Source organism: Puntigrus tetrazona, chromosome 5, assembly GCF_018831695.1.
Source record: "Puntigrus tetrazona isolate hp1 chromosome 5, ASM1883169v1, whole genome shotgun sequence".
Lineage (NCBI taxonomy): Eukaryota > Metazoa > Chordata > Actinopteri > Cypriniformes > Cyprinidae > Puntigrus > Puntigrus tetrazona.
This window is the reverse complement of record NC_056703.1, coordinates 20,767,653-20,793,340: the sequence shown is the minus strand read 5'-3', so window position 1 is coordinate 20,793,340 and position 25,688 is coordinate 20,767,653. Positions and strand designations below refer to the sequence as shown.

At 37.5% G+C, this 25,688-nt stretch overlaps 3 protein-coding genes and 1 long non-coding RNA gene across 7 annotated transcripts; 1 reads left to right on the top strand and 3 right to left on the bottom strand.

The window, feature by feature from the left end:
* Positions 1–362: 362 nt before the first annotated feature.
* Positions 363–1,137, bottom strand: LOC122344887 (myosin light chain 4-like). The gene has a single exon (XM_043238506.1). It carries the CDS (start codon positions 1,076–1,078, stop codon positions 488–490), a length of 591 nt encoding a protein of 196 aa, XP_043094441.1. The 5' UTR covers positions 1,079–1,137; the 3' UTR covers positions 363–487.
* Positions 1,138–2,718: 1,581 nt separating this feature from the next.
* ak5l (adenylate kinase 5, like) lies at positions 2,719–8,480 on the bottom strand. Its single transcript, XM_043240317.1, is given in 9 exon segments — positions 2,719–3,208; positions 3,303–3,389; positions 3,898–4,089; positions 4,192–4,305; positions 4,962–5,134; positions 5,339–5,512; positions 6,004–6,038; positions 6,040–6,188; positions 8,342–8,480. Coding segments are annotated over 9 exon segments (1,005 nt in total). The 5' UTR covers positions 8,402–8,480; the 3' UTR covers positions 2,719–3,187.
* Positions 8,481–9,952: 1,472 nt separating this feature from the next.
* Positions 9,953–18,942, bottom strand: LOC122345842 (G-protein-signaling modulator 1-like). Of its 4 annotated transcripts, XM_043240328.1 has the most exons (4): positions 18,405–18,939; positions 15,870–15,940; positions 10,784–11,114; positions 9,953–10,658 (listed from the first exon to the last, which is right to left on the bottom strand). In XM_043240328.1, exons 3-4 carry the CDS (start codon positions 11,093–11,095, stop codon positions 10,473–10,475), a joined length of 498 nt encoding a protein of 165 aa, XP_043096263.1. In that variant the 5' UTR covers positions 11,096–11,114; positions 15,870–15,940; positions 18,405–18,939; the 3' UTR covers positions 9,953–10,472. The 4 variants fall into 4 exon arrangements, with proteins under 4 accessions (XP_043096263.1, XP_043096265.1, XP_043096262.1 ...); XM_043240330.1 differs by lacking the exon at positions 15,870–15,940 and having other exon boundaries at positions 18,405–18,942; XM_043240327.1 differs by lacking the exons at positions 15,870–15,940; positions 18,405–18,939 and adding an exon at positions 11,677–11,975 and having other exon boundaries at positions 10,784–11,163.
* On the top strand, positions 14,769–15,638 carry LOC122345858. Its single transcript, XR_006251045.1, has 3 exons — positions 14,769–14,807; positions 15,415–15,499; positions 15,595–15,638. It is a non-coding gene; the product is annotated as an uncharacterized LOC122345858 (long non-coding RNA).
* Positions 18,943–25,688: the final 6,746 nt, after the last annotated feature.

Here is a 25,688-nt window from a genome sequence, read left to right as displayed (position 1 = left end):
AAATTTGGAAATAGGTTTTCTCTGGGACAATTTTGCCCACTGTGAATTTGTTTTTTTTTTCTAGTTTTTGATTAGTTGTTTTTTCTAGCCTATTGTATAGTATGCAATTTCATATGCAGCCATTTATACGCCACACAGTCAAGCTAATCCGAGAATTTGAAGTTATGGTTGCATAGATTGTTTATGGCACTAAGCAGGACATCGCTGCCAAAATTCTTTTTTTTGGTTTTTGCTGGCACTATTTTTAATAGTACATGTACTGTACTGTAGTTCATGTTTTCCAATACCTTCCTTCTTTTACACACATCTGAGTTTGACATCTCAACAACAAGATTAACAGAACAAAAAAATCTCAGACGAAACAAAATTTGGCTGGTTTTTATTTGATGCTTTCCAAGACATACAGACAAGACATATTTTCTTTCCAGTGTTTTGACAGTTGCCATTTAGAGTTCCAATTTCAATCAGCAGTCGTTGTAGCTCCGGCTCACCCAGAGAGGATGTGCTTGATGAAGGACGTGTAGTTAATGCAGCCGTTGGCGTCTTCTTGTCCGGCCATCAGACGGTCCACCTCATCTTCTGTCATTTTCTCCCCAAGCGTTGCCAAGACATGACGGAGCTCAGCACCCATCACTGTTCCATTTCCTTCTTTGTCAAAGACTCTCAGACCCTCAACAAAGTCCTCAAATGTCCCCTGGTCCTTTGCTCTCGAGATATGCTGCAGCATGGGCAGGAACGTCTCAAAGTCCAGGTGTTTGATGTTCATATCTTCAGCCTTGGGCTTCCCCAGCACAGTCAGGACATCAGCGTTGGTAGGGTTGTGACCCAGGGCCCTCATCACGTCTCCACACTGGGCGTACCTTATCTTCATCTCGCCCGTTGGTGTCTCGTCAAAGAGAGTGAAGGCGTCTCTGAACTCTTCAATTTGGTCAGCGGTAAATTCAAGAGGGACACTTTTCAGGTCCAGCTCGGGCTCTTTGGGGGTCTCTGGAACCGGGGCAGGAGCTGGGGCTTCTTCTTTCTTAGGCTCTGGTTTTTTAGGCTCTGGTTTCTTGGGTTCAACTTTCTTTGGTGCCATGGTGCCAATGCTAAGAGTGGAGATGGGAAATGCTGGGAAGTGTGTTGTAAAAGACCCTGCTGGGCTTTTATATTGACGTGTCAGAGATTGTGATAAGCCTTATCGGAACTGGAATAGTGACATACTATATAAGGAAATGAACTGGAACAGACTTGAGTGCTGCTCATACCACTTTGAAATGCTTCTGTCCGGTAGATAAAACCAGAACGACCACCCTGTTCCTGTTAATGTTCTTAAATAGCCTTAGTCAGCTTTAAATGAAACCTTGTTACAACGTAGGTTAGTTTTTGCCTTTTTCAAACATTTAAATTATATTAGCATTTAGAGACCTTAGATCAACCTAAAAATTTATGTTTGTTTATTTGCGTATCTTTATGTGAGAAACAGACCAAGATGTGGGTCATCATTCACTGATATTGTTAACTGAAACTAAAAAGATCTAAAAATAATGATTTGTTGAATCAGACAATATTTCTCTCATAACTGTGCCAAGGATAGCTACTGTGTGTAAATTGTTTCAGGAATTTATTTCAAAAAATGTTTTAATGGCGTATGAGTCAGCAAATGATAACACAATTTTAATTTGTTGGCGAACTGTCCTTTTAACATATATGGACTAGCTTGCCCAAAACTGAAATTGTCATAATTTTCTCACTCTCGTGTTGTTCTCTGAAGATAATTTGAAGAATGTTGAGACCGTTGATGTCCACTGCATGGACAAAAACATTTTCTTCTTTTATGTACATCAGAAGAAAGAAAATATGAAAAAGAAAATAATTATTAAGCTCAAAAACATACAGCGGAAAAGAGTTAAGAAGAGCGAAAACTGCACCAATGTTTTGGAGTTTAGTGATATTTTGGGATCAATCTCTAAACTAAATATGTTAATCCAGAACATGAAAAGGAAGATTGTGCATTTATGTCAGTAATTTAAATTGTGCATCTAAAATCCTGAAGCTGAGTTATACGCAAGCCAACAGGAGTCTCCTGGTTCCGCTCAGAGCTGCTAGTAATTTGCCTGGCAGGTGATAAGGGCGGATCTATTCTGAGAAACAGCACATACCAGCACTCTGTCACAGAGATGCTGCTGATAAAACAGTATTTTAAGCACACTTAGCACGGAATAAAGATACCATGATCTTTGTATGGTAAATGTTATCCAGTATAGGCTAGTTAAAAGCAAACTCACATGTTATGATTTCTCAAGCATTTTTTCTTAATTTGTGCACAATCTCAAAAGTTAAAATTTCATAATATTAATTTATAAAAAGAAAAAAAAAGTTGGTATAGTTGTGGACGGCTATAAATGAACTCAAACCAAGAAAGGCTATGCAAAATATTTTTAAGAAATAAAAGCCTGCCATCTAGCGGCTCAATTGTGAATTTGTGTTCAGAAATGTACAAGCCAGTGTAGAGTTTACATGAAATAGATAGTGAGGTTTAATAGACTTTACTGCTTGATACTGCTCTGTATTTAAAGTAACAGTGTCTTGGCGCATGCATGATTGGTCAAGGTCTGTCAGCAAGGGCAGAGAGTCTGTGTTCACTGATGTCTTACTGTGAAAAAGTGGCACAGCTGGAATGAACATCCATTAATGAGAACACAGCCAGAGGACACGCGTCTGTATAATGCGTTCATATTGTGAAGTAAGATAAAACAAGAAATGCTACATTCATAAGTGAACTAGTTATTAATCAGAAATTATTTAATCCTTGTAATGTTTTTTACAGGAATAGGTATGTTTTTTCAGCATATTATATTATGTTTTATTATTACTATTACTGGCTTAAGATCCAAATATACATTAATATAAAGTCAAACATAATATTCAAAAACAGAAAATGTTGGAAAAAATGTTCTGCTCTAAAAAGTCATTCTTATTAAATTACCGTAGAAGTTGTAGAGAAGATTCACAGTGAAGTACAAATAGTCAACAATGATTGTAAAATATACAGTATATTATATTTCTCCTTAACTCTTGTCCCTGATCCTCGACTCTGACCCACAAGTTTATTATTGAAGAATTATGGTAAAATAAAATGTTTGGCAGGCTGCTTTTGACATTTTGGATTTAATGGCAGCAGCTGTTTGGATGTTTAGACGTCCCTCTAAAGATCTTCCGTACCACTCTGCAGGGAGAAAAATAATGTCTATGAAATATGAACAGAACAGATTTGAAGCACAAATTGTGGCTTGTAGTGTACGTTTTATATAAAAACCTACTGGATTTGTGTCGCTAGGGAACAGTCTCTCCTTGACAATGGTACAAATGTCTGTGAAAATGTCATCTTCTTCTCGATCAGCGTCAACCTGGCCAAGTACATTGAGACAGAATTGTGGGTCACACTTCATATCACCGTAGGTGGCCTAAACTACTATGTACTAACATCAAAAAATAAGTACAATGTACTTATTGTGTTCATATTGTACTGCAAAACACTTTCGCTGCTCTTGAGGTGGGATATGGGTACGGTTAGGGACAGGTTTGCTGATATGGGTTGGTTTAAGGTGTAAGGGATGGGTCAACAGTGTAATTGTAATTATACATGTAATTACTGAGATTTATTACATGGCATTTTAAAAATATTTAAGTACAATGTAAAAACATGTACATACACAATAAGTGCATTGTACCAAATTATTCATTTAAATGTAAATACATAATAGTTAAAGCCACCTTATATAAAGTGGGACCGAATTGCGTTTCACAGCGAAAACTAGACAATTTTTTAAACAAAGCAGCATCTATACAGCCACTCCTGTTAAAACCAGCTGATTTCAACAGCGATGTAAAAATAGGCAAAGAGCAGCATCTTACCCTTACAATAAGCCCTCTCTCCTGGTAGTACTTGGCTATGAGTGTGATATTGTGTTTAAATGTATCTAGTCTCTTCTCAATAGCGTGAGTATTGTCGTCGGGGCGGCCCTGCTCGGACGCTCTTTTCTCTAGACGTTGCCGGAGTTGCTGATTGGAGCAGGCAAGCAAGACCACCAAGTCTGGCGAGCCAATCTGAAGGAATACTGTATGAGTGTCATTCATAGTGTACAAAGACTTTTTTCATGCAGTTTATATAATGTATTGAGCAGACCATCAGAATGCTGAATATCTGACCTGTTCCTCAAAGGTGAACGCCTGTGAGATCTCTCTGGGGAATCCATCCACAATGAAGCCTTTAGCATCCTGCTTTTTGATAAACTGATGCTTCAGCTCTTCAATAGTTGTCTCCTGAAAGATACCATACCAGAACAACACTGAGGTGAATAAAAAAAGTACTATGGAATAAAGTGCACTACTTAAATGTTTGGGGAATTTGTTTATTTCAAAAATACAAAAAATAATGAATTCACTGTCACACTGTCCTTATATTCAGGTTTGGTGCTCAATATGTTGTGCAGCTCAAAGAGTAGCACAACATATTTGCAAAATACAACATATTTTACAAAATTTGAGGCCATCCAAAATGTGTGTATTTCTTTATTTGGAGAGACATTTGGTAGATCTTCTGCAGTGAATGGCTGCCGTCAGAATGAGAGAACAGCTGATAAAAACATCACAATAAAAAGCAGCATGTTTGCAATAAACTAATTCATCATAGAGATCTCTTCGATCATCGATGTTGTAACTTCAAACTATTGCTAACAGCTAAAATATGAGACTTCAATATTATTCGATATGACCTCTATAACACTGCTATGTCAACCGCAGAGGATCCGTTAGTCAGCAAGTGATGCAAAATTTCTCAAAACATGCTACATCTTGGAAAGCCTAATGGTAAGTACATTTTTGGGACTCATTTTTCATTCATTTTTTGTAATTAAGCAGCTGTACCACCATTTACCATATCTGTGCAATTCACACATTCGGTGGTCAAACTGACAAACCTGAGGCGCCAGTTCTCCATTGGCAATGATTTGAGCAATCAGTTCCCATTTCCTGTCGCTGGGGGCATGATGCAGCAACTGGTTCCTTAAAATTTCCCCCACGGACACATGCTCGTAATCATAGTGATGTGCAAGTTTAGCTGTCTGAGTGCCCTTTCCACTGCCCGGTCCACCTGGAAAATATTACAGCAAATTTGACTTTACATCGCAGAAATAGCACAACGGGATTGCTCATTTTAAATTAATTAAGGTCAAGGTCTACCGAATTGAATTTCATCCAGCTCAAAGAGTTATTATTCAGAATAAGATGAATTCAGGAAAAGATCAGATGATCAAAAAAGGCTGAAAATGACAAGCTGACAGTGATGAGCGTTCACCTATAATGAATATGATGTGTGGTCGTGACTTTGTTGGGTCGAATACATCATATTCCTGTATGAGCCCCGAGGACTCCGTCATATCTGAGTCGCTTTCTATGGAGAACTGGGCCTGGATTGGTGGCAGCCTGTCATATCGACGGTAAGGACCGGGGCCTGGACCAGGACCGCCGTCTGTGGAGAGAAACGGATTACATTCACTGTTTTAGTAGCTCAGATCAGATGCACTCTTCGTTATTGCCGTTTGATAGAAGCCTACAAAAATATGTGGTTAGGCTTTCATTACTGAGGTATTTAAGAGTTTAAAACACTTGAACCACGTTTGACCGCTCTAACAGATGTCCTTCAGATTCTCGCTCTGAATAATGATTGCTTCGCTGCTGGCTTTTTATCAAGAAAATGTTTTAGTGATTCAACAGTCACACAATGAATGCATATTATAAGACAATGAACGTGCTTTTTCACCTTGCACGCATGTCAACCTGTTTTGGGGACTTCCAAAACCAAAAATTAACCTTTTATTACCCATAATAGAAGTGCTTTAGCTAAAACAGCCAATGCAACTAAAATGCAAAGTGTGATTTTAGCTATATTTATGGTGTACAAATACATAATTTTTTCACTTAATCATTGTTGATAATGTGCCTTCAAATTGTCTGAATTACCGAGTTTGCAGGGGCTTTCTTTCCCTGTGCCGGGTGATCGGTGGTAGAGGTTTTCGATCAGGTGTAATAAAAGTGTCCCAAGCCACACATTCAGGACCCCAAGATCTCGTGTTTTTCTGCAGGCAACCCTCCAAGAATGCCAAAGGGTCCTCAGGTTTGTGGTACATCAGGCCTGTTAACATGCTCTGTGAGATACACACAGAATTCATTTTTGTTTTGTTATAAGAAGTGCTTTAGTTGAATGTTTCTGAAATTCTGAATTACAGTTCGTCTATATGTAGGAACAACTTCTTTCATCAAGATTTCATCAAATGATTTTTACCTTATTTTAACCGAGGTTAAATGATTTAAAGACAGGGACAGAAAAAAATGAGCATTCAGGGGAGAAAATAATAATTGCAAATTGTTGCTCTATTCATCTCACACGTGTTAGCAGTTCATACGCCGGGCCATTCAGAGGGACATGGAATGGAAAATCTGAGCTCTAAATAATCAGCTGTTTGCTTCTTTTGATGCAAATAAAACTGCTTGAGAATTTACATCTCAATCCTCACGGGTATCAAACAGCTAAAGACACATTCAAGCCCTGAATAAAGCAACAGTGTCTGAACAGAAACAAAACAAAAGGCTGAATTTGCTAGAGGTATCAGTTCCATAACAGATCACAGCATTTTTAAGCACTGTTGCAGTATAGATATTGAGAACCCTGTTGAAAAAATGCATATGCTGGTTAGGTACGTTTCGAAGCATGGCAGCTGGTTTGAGATGGTCCTGAACAGAAGCTAGTTGCATGACCAGCATAAACCGTCTTTTGACCAGCTTAAACCAACTCATGAGTCGCCATCGGCATAAACCAGCTCAAACCAGCTGTAATGCTTCAAAACATACCTAACACAGTTAAAAGTAACTCTGCTATTATTACCTTAAGGTGCTATGTATTCTATTCAAAACATGCAATTAAGTATTATTGCTGTAAGTTAATAAGCTTGATTTAGAAATGGTAAATAACACTTTAGATTTTATTCAAATTAATTAGTAAACCTTAATTAATTATTTGCGGCATATTTAGTACTTCTCCAAATTGTCAACACAATCAAAACTTTGCTTCGTTTATTTTTTTTTAATAAAAACAAGTGTAACAGCAAGTAAAAGGCCTTTGAGTACAACGAAATTGGGTATGTTTGCCATGATTTTTATTAATTTTGGTACATAAAATAACTTTTATATTGTTAGCGAAATGTAAAGATGGAAAGTGAAGCAACCTAGGTCTGCTTGATAAATTCTTATGTTAAATGTTTCTGTTTAAACTAGTGCTGGGCAAACATTCAGTGTCATACAAAAATGCTTTTGTGAACATAATACATGTGTGTGCATGTCTCTGAACAACACTTAGGAGCTCAATTTTCTTCTACTATCTGATACCCATGCTTTGACGACAGTTTAAATAAAAGTTATGTACGAAAATAAAGTTCACAAAGTTTCTAATCCGTATATGCGTATAGAGTCTGGAATTAGAGAGATGTTCTGTATGTCTGCAGGTATGCACACGAACCCAAACCTGCGTGTTTGCATTCCTCAGTGAACATGTTCGAGCGCATGCAAGAATAATATTGTTTCAGTCCTTCTCTTCCCCTCGCTCTACATTGCCCACTTTTCCAAAGATGAGTCACATAAAGTAAATATGAAGTGCATAGCTTGTTGCCTTGGTGACAGCCGAAGTGTTGATGTGCTAAACCTCGTGTTTACAACCTTCACCATTATGTCTTGCCTGAGGAGATGTCAGACGACGGTGATGACCCACAATATCGAGCCTCCTTGTATATAAGATCAATTTGGAGATGGAAAGCCTGTTGGAAGTGTGTCCGTGGTCCTCTGTTTTGTATGCACCTACATATCTCTCACACAAGCACAAGCACTTGTTGATGCTGTCTGAGGAGAATCTTCCTCTCACTGACAAGCTTGCAACCCTCGGCTTTGCCATCACAGTAACCTACTTGAGAATCACCATAGAGACACCTTGAAGTATCTAATTTACCATGTAATTGTGCATGCTAAATAGACACAGATTAATTCGTGCTATCAGCTCGCATCTGATGTAGCCTACAGCTGTAGTCAACCCCCAAATAGATTTCGAATATACAAACTGTTAAAACAACCATCATTGCCAACCTATCATGTACTTTGAAGAACTCAAGAAGAACTGGAAGGCACAACGTTATATGCTCGCGCTGCACAATTGTCATAGTGGCAGATGTTTCCAGATGAGTTGCTCTCTAATTGACGTCGCTATACTAATATTATAACGTACGACCAGGCTTCTCCTGGAGGCGATTCTTACCTCAAAAAGGTGTGGGATCTGTCGTTTGGAGAGGTAATCCTTCGCGTCGTTTGTGTTCATTCTCGCCGGTTATCCAGAGCAGCGTTTGTAAGTCAGTGGAGCAGTAGCTGTGTCTATCTGCTCATCTGTTGCGTTTCCCTTCAGAGCAGCTGTGCTGTCTTGCACCATCGCGTTGGCTTGCTCTCTGCTGCTTTGACGCCGATGACCTCCGGGCGATGTTTCTATTCATCAGTTGTTATAGTCACGCTCATGAATGTCGAGCTCAAAGTGACCCTTATAACGTGTAGTCGCGGGTAATAGGCTAATCGACTAGTATCGAGTGTCCTTGGTGTGTGTGTGTGCGTGTGCTGTGTGTGTGTCTCTGTGTGCTTAACGAAAAATATTACAAGCGATCTAATTTAATAAAACATAGCCTAACCATCTGGCACAGTTAGCTAGAGATCTTTATTTTATAGTGTTTTTTTGTTTATTTAATGTATAAACAAAACGCTGCTTTGGTGATGTAAATATTTAATCAAGTGCAAAACATTTTTTTGTTACTATACAGATATTAATATTTGCATGAATAAGCAAGTAGCCTAAGTAAGTAAATAAACAAATAATTACGTTTTAAAATGGTAGATTACAGTACGTGCAAAATGCAGTCTATTAAAGATTACAAATTGCAGGCTAAAGGTAGCTAGTTAGGTAATCTGTTGGATTAGGTAATGTGTTTTGACTGTTTTTGGATTGCTTTTAGAACACACTTCACCTAACTCATGAAAAAATGATTCCAATGTTATTCTTTGTAATCAGCATCATGAATTGCATTAAACATATGTTGCATGTCCAAAATGGGGTTCCTGGCATAACTGCAGGGGGTTGCTGAGGTGATACAAAGCTAATAATTCATTAAATCATACAAATTACAAATTAAACATCAACAAATTATTAAGATTATATAATTTTTTCTGCTTGTGACTCTGTACAAAAATAAAGGTTGCATTCAAACAAGTTTTAAATGAAAATAATCCCTTCTCAAATTTATTGAGACAATCTTGTTGTGTCTGCACAAACAGAAACCATTTGGTTTTTATCTGTGGAATCAAATACCTGATCACGGAATATTTAAACCTTAATCTGTATATTATAAATGAGGACTTTTTAGGAAATTAGGAAATTAATGATTTAGGACATGATTTACGTTCAAGCAACCTTAAATGGATATTTAAATGGATAAATGTTACAACATGTGCAACAAGGACACCTTAAAATGAAGTTTCACCAGTAATTCATACAGGATTTTTAGGGTATCTATCTATCTATATAGTGTTTTTTAGCACTGTTAGAAGGAGATACCATATTCATAAATATTTAGCAAGGAAATCATCATCAAAAATAATATTAAAGACAAACTAAAATCATACTAAAACACCACTTTTATTCCAATGAAACTAAAAGCCACGTTAAACAGTGCGCCTTTGACACGAGTCTATCCACTTTTCACAGACTAACAATTATTTACTTAATGCTAAAGATGGATTTAGCCTTTCTTAAGTCTTCTGAATGAAGTCTGTTACTATTAGTATTACTTATCAGCAGAATTAGACAACCACATGAACTGATCCGTGAGCCATACAGCTTCAGATACAACCGCTCCCATCTGCTGGGTATCAGTTCATTCATATTCAGTGTGCGCTGAAACACACTTTACACTTGAGTTAAATGAACACGCACCTGTTTGGGGATCATGTGCTGTCGTTGTTTGTCACACCGATCTATATTGTGTTGTGTGACAGTAGTTAGTAATATTATCCTTGGAAAGCAAAGCATCATGTTAATCATTTTCCATGGCGTTGCTTTGCTTAAGATCTGCACAAACACTTTTGTGAAAGAACAATTGGTACATACAAACATGTGAGTGTTTCCATTCCCTCTGAATCACATCTGTTGGGTTTGGATTCACCTCAGGGTAACTCAGGGTGACTGTAAAAACATGAAACACTTCAACACGATATAGTCCCACTAATTAAAATAAACCTATATTACGCCCCCCCTAAACCCAGCCTTGGAAGATCTCTTAAAATGTGCAGCCAGAGAGTCAGAGTTTGCAGAAGACTTTGTGAAAGTCACATCAGAAGTGCCACAGTCTCTAGCTTGAGCCCTCAGAGGGTTTGGACTTATAATTTAAGTCTGTTTCATCCTTTTCATCAGAAGGAAAAGACACCCGTTGTTCATCCATGCGTTTGGATTGCACCCTCTGAATAAGGCTGAAGAAGTCTTCATCTGGGTCTGGTGCTGGTGGCAAAGAGCACCTCTGATCATTGATCCTGGAGGACTGGAGGCGAGAGAAGTGAGGAAGTTCACAACATGCAAACATAGACGCCTGAGGAGCATGAGTATAAAATCACATTTGTACACCTCGCATCCGATATTGAATTTCAGTTGCTATTGTGTTGTTACCTGATACTTTATGAGCATGTTGAAAAACTCATCACTAGGTTCCCGTGGACTACATGCATCACACAAGTGTCCCACATTGTTCTGTGCTATCCTGATGCCCAGACGGTCACCTATACTGGCTCTCTGGTCATCCAGTCTGCGGCTCTGGGAACTGGCTATGAGGTCAAAGAACTCCTCTGTCTGGGTAAGGGAGATGAGGGAGGAGGCTCCAGACAGTAAAGGGGACTGGGGCATGGAGGACTGGGGCCCGGATGAGGCCTCTTGGGCCTGGGCATTGGGCTGTTGAGGGTGCTGGCAGCGCCGGTTCTCCATGCCGCTGCTTCTGGGGTCTCTGAGCACAGTGAAAGGGCAGACCTCATTAGAGGTGACTGGGACTTACCCTTAAAAAGAATACAGAGCAAAAGATTAAACGCTCTTGCAATGATTCATGAAATCCTTCATTTTGAAGCACATGTTAAATCATGATAACTTGAAACCGAATGTCATTATAACAACTTCATTGTTGTTTTTGTTACCAGAATGATACAAACATAAACTACAAACAATATTTAGATTTTTAAACACTACTAAACTTGTCAACTTTTATTAAAGCAGACTTGCTTCTGTACGGCTAAAAAGTTAGGTCTGAAATTTGTCTGGGATAATAGCTTATTTTAGACTTAGCACAATGCAGACCAGCAAAGTTTCAATGAGTTAACCATTTTAAATCAAATTTTACATTTGGTGTTGGAGTAACACAAAAGAATAACATTAAATCATGTTCGTTCTTAAAAAAGAAAAAAAAACTTTTAATATATATGTAGCATCACATAATACATTTGAGTTATTTTACTAGAAATGCAATATTTAAGCATGACATATTTTACATACGACAAAGTTTTAAAATGACTTACAGTTTTATCCTTTTCAAAAAATCCAAAAACAATAAAGTTCACAAAGGCGCTCTCTACAGGGACTTCATCTGAAAACAGCCATACACCAATTGCCACAGCCTCTGGCACTAAATGATTTTCTTGGCAGACATGACAATCAGACCTTTCTCCCCCAAGGTTGAAACGTACATGTTAGTGAACGGCTTGCAAATCTTAAAAACATTAAAAAAAGAAAGTAAATACGGGAAAAAATGGCTTATATTCCAGCAAAATGAGGATGACTTCCCTGTCTTCCACACCCAGGTTTCCTGTGTGCTGGGCTGTCTGTTTTTTCGAGGGGGAGAGGGAGAGGGAGAGGGAGAGAAAGGGAGAGTGAGGGGAGAGATAGAGAGAAATGGGGCGCAGTTGCCCTCTCCGCTTACATCATGGTTGCTATAGGAACTGGAAATCGGCTTCCAAATCTCGCTCCTGTTGTTCACTCAAACACAGACATATACACACCAACAAAAACACACACTGTCTGGTGCACACACATACACACACACACACTGGCTTGCATTCCTGCATTGTTGAGTTCCATTCATTGCCTCCTGGGGATCAGTTGCCTCTCTCTTTCCCACAGTCAGGAAAACTAGAGCACAATTATATGAGGATACAGTGGCCAAGATTGCTGATGTATCTGTCATTTTCACGTCTTTGTTTCAAAGCGACGCTGAGCTACTGTCGGCAGAGCACGAGGAGGAGGGGTCGCTTGGAAGCTACCATAAGGAGGAGGCAATAACCAATGATTCTGGGATAAACCAAAGCAACATAATGTTGCCTGGGGCCCTTCGTCTGAAATGAATGGATGAATGCCACTCCATTTAGAATTCCCAGGGGAATAGAGCAGTCTTTCTTGGGATTCCCTCCAGTCCAACTCCATGTGCCAGCCAGCAGGCAGCTACGAGAACAGGTCCAGTTCATCAGTGCTCTCCACTGCTCTTTGCTAAAGTTCACCGTGACATTACATGTGCAGTAGCAGGCAGATCAATGACAGAAGAGTTCATTCAAAAAATAATGTTTCTTCATTGTGTATTCCAGTTAATCTCAATCAAACTGCAGTTTGATAAAGTGAAAATAATACTAGCTAACTAGCACAATAAAATAAACCAAAAACATGTATAACTAAAATATATAGATATCTGTATATAAATAAATAAAATTCACACACACACACACACACACATATATATATATATATATATATATATATATATATATATATATATATATATAGATAGAGAGAGAGAGAGAGAGAGAGAGAGAGAGAGAGAGAGAGAGAGAGAGAGAGAGAGAGAGAGAGAGAGAGAGAGAGAGAGAGAGAGAGAGAGAGAGAGAGAGAGAGAGAGAGAGAGAGAGAGAGAGAGAGAGAGAGAGAGAGAGAGAGAGAGAGAGGGAGAGAGAGAGGTTCAGTTCCTCTCCCACCACCTCCCCAGCTCCACCTGTCTAGATCTGCTTTAAGATTTCTATATGCCTATTTATGCATCACCAGAATATCTTACAAGTTCAAAACAGGAGCAAGTTTATACAGCAGCATCACTAGTGTGCATAGCACATATAGCCGACCAAGACCAAAATACCAAATCGCAGGACAGTCCTGAAACTGGGAACATTGTCCTACATCCTTCAAGACATAACTGTCCTGCATTTCAACTGTGTCTATTGTTTTCTTCTCTAAAATTATAGTGCCGCAATAAGAAATCTGATACTAAAAATCCTCATCTAGACATGTACTGGATAAGAACATCCTGGTGCCAGATTCAACAGAAAATACAAGTTTGAGATGCACTGAATCCAGTAAAATGCATGTCTGCATAGTCTAATAAAGGAACATAAACGAGTTGCTATGTAAAGAAAGTAAGTTACTACTTAATTTTAATATGAAACGTGATTTTTACTATTCTATTACTCAGTTTATTATATTTTGCATGCTCAAATTACACTGTATCACTTGAACCTGGGCAAACTGAGTGCCAGTCAGAGAGTCAGTCACAATCACCAAAGCTTTTTGACAATTTGAAACATGTTATCATCCAACGCACACAGGCTTTCAAACTAATGTAAATCAACACTTGTATAAAATTATTTCTCTCCTCCAAAATTGCACACACTGTCACTATCATAATTATTAACATGTCATAAAAAATCACAGATGTTCTGTACAGGCCAAGTGAGACTTGCACAAAAATGCAGTTCCTGTGGTTTGGCTCTCATAAAATATGTATTTGTGAAACCTCATATCACTATTAAGCCAAGTCTTTATGCTCTTTAGACGCACCACTGGAGTGAGAGCAAACATCACCCTTCTTTTTAAATGTACTGCCAGAAGGAAGCTTTTCAGCCCTCCATTAGGTAAGTGCTCTGCCAAATAGGAAAATCCATCAGCTTTTGTGAACAAAGCCACTGAGCCATACCTGTCCATTCGGCAAGCATACACAAAGGCATCATAAATAGATTCAAACTTTCCTGTTTCAACAAACAATGTGATCCAGCATGTGTTAAAACACTGCACGAACAAGTGCATCACACTGTCTATTTGAGAGCATGCTATGTTAGTGTACCCAAAATTAGAAAGGTGGAATTACTTGACATTATATGAAAATAGATCCTGTGCTAATGTTGAATGGCTGGAAGGGCAAGAGCGCGCGATTGTTGAAGCACCCAGCATGACTGCAAGCAGGATGCCTGCGCACTGTGCACCTGGGTTCCCCTAATCAGATGCCTTTTATTATCACTGCTAAACGTTATTGAGCTTTGTCTTTAAAGTAACGTTTTGTATTTTTGTTTTACATACATGTCAGACAAATCATGCATTTTTACTAAATCATCTTAAGCTTAATTAGGTGTGTTAAGAAACTACAAAATGCTACTCAGAAGCATATCCTGATTCTGTATTCGTAGCAATGGACATTGAACCTTAAGATACAGGCTACTTGACACAACACGGGTCTTGCAGAAAGAGTCTTACCTTAGTTGTTGTGTAGTTTTGCGCTCCATTCAGCGCCAGTGTTCATAACCTCCTTTATCGAGTTCAATCTGTTACTAGGAGCTTTAATGTAAACAAAAAACTGCCACTGAGACGCTGAAATGACCGTGAGCCTCCAAATTTAAGGGTAGGGTGGCTTAATTTTGTTAAATATAGTTGATTATATAGCATTTTATTCTAATGTTTGTGTTGCTTGCTGGTGTTTTCGGGGCTTCGGGTTGAACTCGGTCTAATAATTGACGTTGCTTATAGGCAACAATATAAAACCAGCCACTTGGGCAATGTTATGACTATAGACATAACATATTTTTTGAGGTGTTTGGACGTGATTGATTCGAACTAATAAACAAAAGGCCTAAATCATGCTAAAACCTATGGGGTATAAGAAACAGTAAAATGCCTTTTATGGATATTAGAGAGTATTCGGCGCACGCTCTGGTTGCCATAGAGAAAGTGTTATAATTGATATCGTGGATGAATGGGGCTAATTTCTCCTTAATAGGCTATTAAAAAATATACATATAAAGATATAACCATTTGGTTATGAAAACATTATATCAAATACACAGTATACTCTTTAAGTGCAAGCATATGAAATGGAAGTAACCATTCATAAATGTATTCTTTACAGTCATAGAATATTTTTGTCTGTATGACTTACAGAATGTATCGGATTCTATAATAAATTCTATATATTTTTGTGTATCTGTGTGAATGTATTGCTTTCTTTTCAGAAACACTGCACGCAAAGACAAGTGCAGCAAAACATCTTGAAACAAACATGCATGCTTCAAGTGTTTTAGATACATTCCACTACAGGTGAATATATTTGATTTTTATACTTCGATTAATGTTTAAAGAAATGTTCTATTCCCGAGGGGGTTTTGTATGAAGTGTTAAAATCTCATTTTCAGGCAAGTTAGGATCACGCCAGAGTGTGACTCATCCACTGTGCCACATCCAGGAAGTACTTTCCTCCTGGACTCCTTAAATATAGTTGATCCAAATAAATCTGTGCAAAAAGGATTTTGCAAAGAGCACTTATCAAACAAACCCAAAACGAACACTACAAAGGCAACTCGGGTTCTGCAGACTGTGAGTCATTGCCAAAAGTTTCCACAAGATGACACTCTTTCACCGAAATTAGACTCACTATCTTGTGCAGAGCTTTTGAAGAAAATGTACCTACATCCAAAGCCTTACGCAGTCTACGAATGGAGATCCAGCAGAAACCGAGGAGAGAAAGTCGAACTCCAGAACCTAAAGAGAAAGATCGACAACACCTTACCAGAAAAGTTTGCAGGGTGGCAAACAAAGGTCTGCATTGTCACTGCACTTTATGACACATGCAATTACAAAAGCATGGACTTGTGTTTAAAAAGATACAGAGGTAACAGATATGGGTTAGATGATGTGACGGTCTGTGTTGAATTAAGTTTTTTGATGTAATCTCTTCTGCTAGAAGGTGCAGTTAAGTTGGCTGTAAGAAAAACACTGTAAGCTGTTTTTCACCCATCGCGCCGGCTACCAAAGATCTGATCTCCGAGGTGAGACCCGTGAGGAAACTATTTAATATATTGCTTCCTGACCCAGAATGTAAAATAAAAATATCTCGGAGCTTTCAAGGCACCTTGGCCTACTAAACGGCTTGCGTAAGAGAATAGAAAAAAATCAATTAAGCATTAAAACTACACTCTCAGGGAAATGGGTTTTTTTTATAAACGTCACCTTTTTGGGAAACAATAGCTTGTCACCGGGGCAGTACTTTTATACTTTTAAGAAGTGTATTTAATTTGAAAGAAATATATTTAAAAGAATATGAATGACCTAAATGCTAACTGAATTTAATGGCTCAGATGCAATTATTTACATTTACAATTAAATAAAAATACATTATATACTCATTATATGCACAAGTACAAGTGCACATTCAATACAATACTTCTTTTTTTCACAAGGGAAGACACTAATATGTATCCTAATATGTGTGTAGATACTGTAAATTGCAAAGTTGGCCCTTTAACTACAGAAATAGTTCACCCAAAAATGAAAATTTGTCAGAAAATGTTCTTACTGTAAGGCCATCCAAGAGCACATCCTGATTTTTGCTGAGTTCTGCGTGTTCCTAGGTCAACATATTTTGTTGACCCTGAAACAACATTTTAATCCAAAAATTTAGCCTTGAAACATATCTATACACCTAAACCTCACCTTACCTATGAGTAAAGCCTAAAGTCATATTTAATTATAGATGAATGATACTGATCTAAAAACACCAAACACGGATTGTAAGCCTAAACTTCACAAAAATTATAAACTGGTTCTTCAAATCTGATCAGTTAATCACAATGTTGTTCCAGGGTCCACTAAGATGCTGCCCTACTGAACACGTCCGAACTCAGCAAAATCAGGACGTGCTCTCGAATGGCCCTTCTAAGATCTTTAAAGAGTCTTTGTGAGAAACAAGTCCACCGTTGCATCATGTTAACTTTAAATTGTCACACGGTTCTCCTTACAAGAAGTTTACTGATTGACTGGAGTCTTGTGGATTAGTTTGATGTTTTTATCAGCTGTTTGAACTCATTCTGACGGCACCCATTCCCCAGCAGAGGATTCACTGGTGATCAAGTCATTGCTTAATTGCTTAAAAGCACAATCTACAAACTGGATGGCCTGTGACTGAGAAAATGTCAAGCAAAAATTCATTTTGGGTGAACTATTCATTTAAATCTACCAGCTGTGTCAGGAATAAGCTACTGTACCACGAGAAAAGGTACAATCTTTGCATTTCTTTTCCTTTCTAACCACGCAGCAGAGCATTCTACGTACATATCCGCCTGGAGGAAAGCCCAAGGGCTTGTGAAACTAATTTTGAACTCACCTTGCAGTGCTGTTTCAGAGGCTGAAAGAGTCAGCATTAAGGGTAGGCCGTAATTCAGTTGCATTTAGTGGGCACACAGAATCAGACTCAGCATCTAATGCATGCTTATATCATATTTAGCACCTTTGCGTTTTCCTTCTTTTATTTTAAATTTGCACACTTCTCACGGATGCATTTTCTTTACAGATCAGAAAGACCGGTCAAACACGAGGCTTCTGAACAATTGGCTGTTTTGAACGCTCAGACAATCGGAAACCTTGAGTTCAAACCAAATGAAAAAGCACGAGAATTCATTTAAGAAGCATCCCAGCCCCTTGAGATGTCAGGCTCGAGTGTTGTATTCTCCAGCATCTGGAAAGGCATTCAAAAGCCGTGCAGGTTCTTCATGCCCGTCAGAGCAGTTCCAATGGCACACAGAAATCATTACTGCACAATTCCACCTCAGAAGTATTTGCTAAAAAGCGACAACTTTACAAAAACGACAAAACCACTAGTTGCAGGTAAAGAAAACGAAGGCCAAATGAAATCAAACAGGCAACCTAGACATAATATCCAAGGGCTGCAGGAATATATGCATCACCAGGCCGCTGAGAGAAGGAGAAAGGTGCTGCAAATGAGGAAGAAGCACAGCGAGAGGACGAGAGGAAGCAAAGGAATATGCATGAAGTAATTAAGAAACAAAGGCAAGTGCTCCACAGGGCCAAGAGAGAACAGCAACAGGAGTACAAGGTATGTAAATGAATGTTGTCTGGAAAGAGCAAAAAAGCAAATCTTCTTACCTAGACATCTTAAGGATTACCACCTTCATGCTCTTGCAACAATGAAATGTAAATGTGCACTTACACAGAACAGAGGCAGTCCCGAGGAGAAGGAGAGATGTGCTCATGTAGCTGACACAACTGAAGAACAATTGTCTGTCTTTCCTAGACAGAACCAAAGTGTGACAGTGTGAGTCCACTGCAGAGCCCACTCTACCTTCCCTCAAGCTCAAGAGGGCAGTATTGAGCTAAAGCGTTTCAATCACAGAAATGGATACTACGTGGCCAAATGTACAGTATGTGGGCGTGAAACACCACGCAGTGCTTCTTGAGCAATTCAGTTATAAAACTACGGTATTGTTAGTGAATTAAACTGAGACGAAGTATGGGAAACAGTATGTAGAATCGCAATAAATAAACCCTTTAGAAATCATTCTAGTATGCTTTGTTGATGTTCAAGGAACATCACTTGGTATTCTGATTGGTAAATAAATAACTGGGTAAATTAATGTTTTTTTTTGTGGCTACTGTGACACTAGATATTCAATAACATTTACAATTTAATTAAGCACTACTTTTCTTTCAACAACAAGACATCTATAAAGGTTTCATTTAATTAAAATGAAAGCAATAACAGCTTTTAAGCTTTGCCATCTCTGAAATCAATCAAATGATATACGTACGTACACATATATGCAGTAGTCAACGTTTAAAGTAGTCAAAGTGGATCGACCTTTCATCAAAGTTAAAAACTAAAACCAATACCAAAATATGTGGTGTGTTAATTGACATTTTTGATCCACTCCAAATGTTGATATATATTTATTTCACTGTACTGTTTTTAAAATAAATGCTGCCTCTACATGTTTTTTTTTAAAAAAAAAAACTTAATTCAAAAACATTCAATAACCTAGATTACTTTGATAGTGTATCTAGAAAAAATATGTTTTTCATGTAATTTTATTTTAGTTTATTTGCATTTTAGAACAATAACAACACATTTTTATGCATGATAGTGTCACTCATTCTCAGTCCGATAGTACTTGAGTTCCTAACACATCTGCCATCTTTGAACCAGCAGAGCCGAGCGGGTGGATCTGGGTGAAGCTGGCAGTCCTGTGAGTGCAGCTGAGGAAGAGTGGGCTCAACACGCCTGGCAACTCACAGACACAGAGAGGAGGCTCTCAGGAAGACCATCAGTGCTCTAGATACAAACATGGACGATGAAGCAGCCTGGCTGCGAATCACAGACCACAAAGGGTCTCTGAGACAGTCACAACCTGCTGGACAGGGCATCTGTGGAGCCAAAAGGGAAACTTTGTCTGAACGTGCGGCTCCGAATACAGACATAGAGACAAACCACAGACATGAAAGAGTGTCGATTAAAAAATTATTAAAGATGAAAAAGATGGAGTGGGTATGTATGCGCTCCAGAGTTTATTGCTCTCAAAGAATATACTTCTTATTTTAATATATGTATATATGTATCATTTTAAATATCTATCATTATATATCATTTTGTTGCAGATTGCAGAGCACAGATTGACCAGACAGAAAAAGGACAGGAAGAGCAAAGTGAGAGCAGTGACTCCACAAGCAAGGTGATCAATAAAATTGCATTAAATTAAGAATGTGTGTGTGTGTGTGTGTGTGTGAGTGAGCGCACCTGGTATTTATCACATTATAGGAATACCAGTAAATTTTGACCTTGTGGGGACATTTTTAGGTCTCCACGAGGAAACAAGCTTATAAAACATACATGATTAGATTTTTGAAAATCTAAAAATGCCAGTAGTTTCCTGTAAAGGGTAGGTTTAGGTGTTGGTGTAGGACAATAAAAAATGTCTTCTTTTGTGTGTAAAGATTTGTGTAATTTTTGTCTTAGAAACATTCAATTCATTGCATTTAAATTCATAGTCTTGTCTTTATGGGATATTTTAAATTCAACATGGACAATTAAATAAATATTTATATGCCTGTATATATGAATATGCAAAAATATAATTTTACAAAATGTTCAAAACACAACAGCTGGTTTTATTAATAACACTGATGAGTTATCATCCCTCTAGATATGTAACAATTTAAAGGTAAATTCACATTTTAAGGACCTTCTTTTTTCCTCTTTTTGTTTATTATTATTACTATTTTTTTGTTAACACGCATCATGATAGTATCATGGTTTCTTTTCAAAATACATAGTAACACTATGCAAAAATGAATGTGGTATAATCATTTAGTCAATACAATTTTTAAATACACTGTCAGTGTATACCATTGACTGTCTTTAGCTCAGTTACAAATTGCAAATGTGCACTAAAGGCCGTGCAAGGCAAGTTTCTGTCAAAGTATTGAACGCGCATTATGTCTGGCTCCTCTATTAATGCGATTTGTAGCGGAGTGAGCTGAGCGAGTTGTACAGCCACCTCTCCTGGGCCCAGAGCCGGCGGGTCCTGAGGGAAGACGAGCTGAGGGCACGGCAGTACAGCGCACTCTTCAGGCTCAGGAGAAAGCGCCCGGGAGAAGACCCAAGCTGAGCTCGACTGGTTGGAGCACTGCAGAAAGTGAGCAACAGAAGACTTGTAGTGATGTTACGTGATCACAATACAAAAAACGATTCTGTTAAAGTTACATTATGAAAGGATGTAATCAGATTACTGATGCACTTAGTGAAAAAAATGAGAGTTATTAGCAGGATGTAAGGAAAGGATAAATATACTCAGAGTGTATAAGAAAAGAAACATTGTGTTAGCAATGGCAGAACCTTATTATCACATCAGGCTGCTGATTATCACATGCGCAAATGGCACCTTTCACAACACCATGTTCAGCCTTTGATTCAGTAGTACAGTCGTTGTGTATTTTAGCTTTTTCTTTATTTTATCTGCATATGCAGCCTTGAGGTATGGTGTTAACTTGAAATGATTACATTTTGCTAAATATTTAGTAAGTATTTTTAGGCGACCCACCCAGCACTGGAAGTGCAATGTGCATTTTATTCTGTATCATAATGATCATATATGTTATTCCTCATAATTTCAAGACAGATCATTTTTTTGTTAACACTTATTCACGTGGGCAAATTTGTAAGGTTGGAAAACTGCTGTTATTGTTGCAGTCGCTTTGTGCATATTGCTATATAACACATCTTTCATCAGTCGCGAACTGCACAAGATGATATGCTTGCTTTCACGGAGCTCAAGCAGAAGCAGGAGGAAGTAATTCACAGATTCCAACGAGAGCAGGTGACTTTTTAAGATTGGGGTCAATACATTGTAAAACATTAACACTTTTAAAATGCATTAAATTGATACATTTTGGCAGTGCATTTTAAATCATCATTTCTAAATCAATAAAATAAATATTTTTAAGTAAGCAGTAAGCAGAAGACGTTTTGTTTTATTTTATTATAAGTATCCTGAAAAAAAAAAAAAAATATATATATATATATATATATATATATATATATATATATATATATATATATATATTATGTATAAAAAAAAAAAAAAAGACTCTTGAAAATTCAGCTTTGCAATCACATAATTATGACATAAAAAACTAAACATATTTTAAGCTGTAATGATATTTCACAATATTACTGTTTTTACTGTATTTTTGGTCCGATAAATGTAACCTTAGCATAAGACATAACAGATTGTATAGATAGTACTCTATTTATGCAGATTTTTTTTATGCTAGGCAGAGATCCATTCCTGGCGAAACACGTACAGATCAGGCCAGCAGCAGAGACGGTTGCTTCTCCATCATCAGAGAGACATTCTTCATATCAAACAGTCAGCTGTTGGCTTAAGACAAGCTCTACTAATACAGACTCTGCCAAAGAAAAAATGGAATCACTAAGAAGGACAACACTTCCAGTTATTTGGTAGTGTCTCAGAATGGCCTTAAAGTAAAATCAAGGCTTTTTTGGACCAGAAGAATTTAATTTTCCTCATTTTATTTTTTTTCTTGTAAATATCAAAATAATTGTGGATTGAATGTATGAACTATGCATGTACTCTATATGATAAGTTGAAAAAGGGATTGGTGAAATCAAACAATTTTTGTTTGTTTGTTTGTTTTTGAGAAATAGAGCAATTGCATTTTGATTAGAAGGACAACTTTATTAAATCTTACATATCTGATGCAACATTTGATACAAAATCAAACATCTAGGAAAATGAATCTTGTTTTCATTTAGAAGTTTGTTGATTTTCTTAACAGACACATAAAAATATAAACTGGCTCAATTATGATGCATTTATCAGAAAACAGGACTTAATATTTTAGGTAATTGTGCTTCTAAAGCTGATATATTTATACAGAGTTTTATTAATATTTTGAATTAATATTCATTGTTCTGTTTTCATTTAATTTGATTGTGTTCTTTACATTTTAATGACTTTTTGTTATTTTGTGTTTTTAATATATCTCAGAAGATTCAAGTCAAACAAAAAGCCAGATCATAATAAAGAAAAGTTCTATATTATTATAGAATTTTATCCCAGCTGGCGTTAAATTCGCAATTTGATTCCACGTTGACTTAAACAAAGTCCAAAATGCAACAGTGTTGTTGCTGCGATAATATGATGAACTGAGCAGGAGTGCAAAAATCATGTGATAATTTCCCATAATGCTTGGATGCTACATTTATAGCAGAACTGATCTTTATGCTGATGTTTTGCAGGAAGAAGAGGGTGTTATGCAGCCTGGGATTAAGCCAGATGCTAGGAGCACAGATAAAGCACCAAGAGAAGAAGGGAGGCAAGTCTGATCACTATTATTCCATCATTTATTTTCATACACTTACACAGAGGAGTAGTGGGATGCTTGTTTCCCATATACAGTAAGCAGAGACAGTGCCAACACATTTATGTAGAGTAACACCTCAAGAGGAAATACTGCAGTGCACCACTTACTGTCTGGCAAATCCTGCATGACACACAGAGGAGGAGGAGAGGCATGGCAGAAGTGTGTGTCTATCATGAGCTTGTTATCTACAGCATTTACTGTCTGTCTTGGATGCACCACTCAGAGTAATTACCCTTAGAGAGAGAGAGAGAGCGAGAGAGAGAGAGAAAAGGAAGGAAATCGGTGAGATAGAGTGGAGATAGATAAAGTGAGAGAGAGAGAGAGAGAGGAGGGGGAGGCTGGATGGGAGGAGAGACTTACTCGATGAAAGAGAGAGAGTAAAGCAAGCAGGAGGAAGTTAAAGAGAATAAAAGAGGGCATAGCTGTAGAGAGAGATGCAGGATGACTGCTCTCTCAGCCACCGGCTCGACTGCAACTGCGAGTTGACACGATATTTGGGGAGTGGCAGCAGCGTCTCACAGGGGACCTGAAGGAGGACAGTCTACTGTTCCTCTGGCTGCTTGCTCGCGACTCAGCCCCTTTGTGATGGCAGTATGCCAGTCATGAACAGGTCAGGGTAGGTGGACGGCATTTCTCTCTCTGATTCTCGCTCTTTCACTCTCTCTCCATTTGCATGAGTAGGCATTAGTTCTGTGTCAGTTATATAATTTAATACAGAGAATCAAAGCAGTAGTTAACTTAAAAATGAACATCCTAAATATTTAAGTATATTGTTTACTTTTTCCAAGTAATGAATGAATGGAGACTGAGGAGTCTGTTTGAGACCGAAAGCCTCAGTCCTCACTTAATGTAATTGCACAAAATTGCTAATAATTTCTAAGCGCCTATTAGATCTTATATTTCAGAAAATGGCTTTTTTCATTTGGGATAAAGATTAACTGATGTTGTAATTATGAGGTAAGACTTCAATTTGTTAACATTAGTTTATTAGGTATCATGAATTAACCCATTAACAATACTCTTACAGCATTTATTAATTTACATACAGAAAAATAAAGATTATTTTTATCATTGGTTTGTAAGAAGACTATTTAAGATTATGGAACTTTCCACTTCACAGAAGTGCACTGGGGAAAAGCTGGTTTAGGATTTGGTCTGAAATCTGAGATTTCAATCAAATATTGTTAGTACATTAACAAACGCAATTAACTAAATAATGAATATTTTTTGAAGTAGATTAAAATAGCATTTGCTTATGTGCTTATAACCTTATAATCAAATGAATGAATTAATTACAGCTTTGAATAAACAAGAGACAATGTTGAATAAACAACAAAAATGTTCTTTGAGATTACAAAAAAATCTTCACACTCTTACAGACACTAAGCCCAAAATTCTCAACTCCCAAAAATAAATACAACCTCATTATATTTATATACACTGCCTCCAAACTTTTTGTCCATTATAGAAAAGTTGGACGGGTTCGATTTTTCATAGCAAGCATTTTGATAGGAAAGGATGACGAATATTAAAAAAACACAAAAAGCATCTCAGACTCTTCTCGGAATGTTCATTTGAAAGGTCCTTTCAAAGATTATATTCTATCACTACAAAAAAACTCTTTAGAACCTATTTTTTATCAAGTATATTCAAGTTTTACAAATAAATATTAGTGATTATTACACCCTCTGTAAACGATTTGACATGAACCTATAACCTAATAATATGTATTGTTGATTGTTTTGCTTCAGCTTGTTAGGCAAGGTAGGTTTGAGGAGGCTGTTGTCATCAGATGAAGTGTGGACTTTGGGAAGGAAGAGGGAAACAAGGCGAATTTGTCCCAGCAGAGCAGGATATTCTGCAAGTCGCAGAATCAGAATAATCCTCCAGCCAGTCCCTCTCACAGATACAGCCAAACAGAACCAGGCTTCTCTTCACCTTACCTTATCAGTCCAGAAGGAATCAGCAAGTCTGAAGGTGGAAGCACTTCCTTGTCAGCATGACCTCTGTGAAGGCTTTGATATCAGGATCTGAAGTTAATGGTGGGTAGAGGGTTCTATGCTTTTTCAAGCTTTCCATGAAGACAGTGTATCTGTTATTAAAACACTTAGTTATCAGGCTTCATCTTCATTTCAGACAGTAAAGGAAAGCAGGAAGAGAGCATACAGTCTGACTTTACTTTTCAGTTTTCTTTGATATATGTCTTTCTGTTGTTATTAAGCGTACTGCAATTTGTAGACTGCTGATTTACAGTATGTCTAGTTCTGCTGACTCATGCTGTGAGCAGAATGACTCAATGCTCATACAGATTTACTGTGGCATTTATAGCATCTGACTGGACATAAACAATGCAAAACAGCTACAATGTCAAAGAAAGTAAAAAGAAAATCAGAACCAGTCCTAATGGAATCAAAAAGAGCTTTGTTAATCAATCAAGAATGAATTAAGATCACAATATCAATTACAGTTTTGAAGACAGGATCTGAATAAGGACTGCAATTATTATTTATTATTAGTTAGGATTGATGTAGTTTACAAATTAGAGGTATCCATT

Excerpts from the sequence above, each read along its gene's own strand:
- LOC122344887 (XM_043238506.1), bottom strand. The coding sequence starts at position 1,078 with ATGGCACCAAAGAAAGTTGAACCCAAGAAACCAGAGCCTAAAAAACCA.
- LOC122345842 (XM_043240330.1), bottom strand. The coding sequence starts at position 11,095 with ATGGAGAACCGGCGCTGCCAGCACCCTCAACAGCCCAATGCCCAGGCC. Across the intron at positions 10,659-10,783 it reads ACATGCTCATAAAGTATCAG|TCCTCCAGGATCAATGATCA; the intron begins GTAACAACACAA and ends TCTCGCCTCCAG.